Genomic DNA, 1,524 nt, shown 5'->3' on the forward strand with positions numbered 1-1,524 from the left:
CTCAATAACAAGAGGTCTTCATAACAACCCATCAATCACATTTGATACATGATGAGTGTGGCACTTTTCCAAACAGCCTCCCCCCTCCTCATCATCTGCGCGGCCTCAGTTCCCCTGTTGGTCTTCTTTCTCTATTCTAGGTTGAAATTCTACCGCTTCCATCAGTTTTCCCACTTCCCTCAGGCCCTGCCCGACCTCTTCTTCGGCCACCTCAAGATAGTCAATGAGACCATCGCCGAGGAACCCAGTAGACATCATGGTATGATATTTATGGTATATGGATATTCACATGAGAAAGAAGCCACGCTCTGACCAATATCATCTATCCAATCTCTAGATCATGCCCTTTGGCAGCTTTTTAGGAGCACTCCAAGGAATGGCGGCATTGGTCTATCTCCCTTCTTTCCCGTTCCCTTGTCTCTCCCTTCTACTTACCATGTGATTGTTCCATGAAATAAGCCCTCTTCGACCTCCGCCCCATCCAATACCCGTTAGTTCTCATCGGCTCCCACGAGATTGCTGAACAGATCTCCAAAGCAAGCGCCATGTTTAAATATAGCGTTCCAAAATCTCCTACCGCGAACATGCTGATACCCATCGTGGGAAAGAAATCTATCATTCTCACAAATGATGAAACATGGAAGCATGGTCGCAAGAAATTCAATGCCGCCTTTGCCCCCAGCAACCTGGTAACCTTCATGCCAAAGATACTTGACAAAACCATGGAGTTCCTTGCTTTGCTGGATGGATATGTGGAATCAGGGGAAAAGTTTTGCTTGGCGGAACCATGTATCCAGGTTACTTTTGATATAATTGGTGGGTTTGAATTTCCTACGTATATATATATATATATATATATGTGTGTGTGTGTGTGTGTGTGTGTGTTAGCAGTGAATATTGGGTCCAAAATATTTCCGAAAACTGAGCAACCAAACTAGGTCTCGCGGTTCTCAACATCGATTTCAAGAGCATGCAAGGCCAGGATAAAGTGAGCGTTATTGTTCGAGCCTTCCGTTCGCTTATAAGCACTTTTCCTCCTACGTTCGCTTTTGATAGTTGGTTCACCAATCCAAAAGGCCACTACCGCCGCATTGCGCTAGTGAAAACACTCACGGCCTCCCTCACGCCCATCGTAAAGGAGAAATTTGATATGGCGCACAACAACATACGGCTCGACAATAAAGTTGTCGATCGCAGCGTCATGGCCATGGGGTTGAGGCAAGTACATACTCTCACCCCACAAGTTTTAGAGGAATGTGTTGATGCTGTTAAATCTTTCCTCTTCGCTGGACACGATACTACAGCTGTCGTACTGCAATGGTCAATCTATGAACTCTCTCGGACGCCACGCGCTCTCGCGGCGATGCGCAAGGAGCTAGATGAGGTTTTCGGCCCGGATGCGGACCCCAAATCTGTCGCAAAACAGTTACTGGAGGATAGCAATAAGGCTCCAAAATCTCCAGTACACATCCGCTGTAACAAGGGAAACGTGCGGCTTGTATACACCTCGCGGGCTTCGCCCCC

General features: G+C 47.0%; 1 protein-coding gene across 1 annotated transcript; it reads left to right on the forward strand.

Annotated features, from left to right (window-relative positions):
• Positions 1-584: 584 nt before the first annotated feature.
• Positions 585-1,379, forward strand: HCAG_05628 (predicted protein; the record flags this gene model as incomplete). The annotated part of the gene is made up of 4 exons (XM_001540111.1): positions 585-816; positions 939-1,013; positions 1,077-1,222; positions 1,305-1,379. The coding sequence occupies 4 exons, from the start codon at positions 585-587 to the stop codon at positions 1,377-1,379; spliced, it is 528 nt and encodes a 175-aa protein (XP_001540161.1).
• Positions 1,380-1,524: the final 145 nt, after the last annotated feature.

Source organism: Histoplasma capsulatum, genomic scaffold (genome assembly GCF_000149585.1).
Source record: "Histoplasma capsulatum NAm1 scaffold_5 genomic scaffold, whole genome shotgun sequence".
In the NCBI taxonomy this organism is placed as follows: Eukaryota; Fungi; Ascomycota; class Eurotiomycetes; order Onygenales; family Ajellomycetaceae; genus Histoplasma; species Histoplasma mississippiense.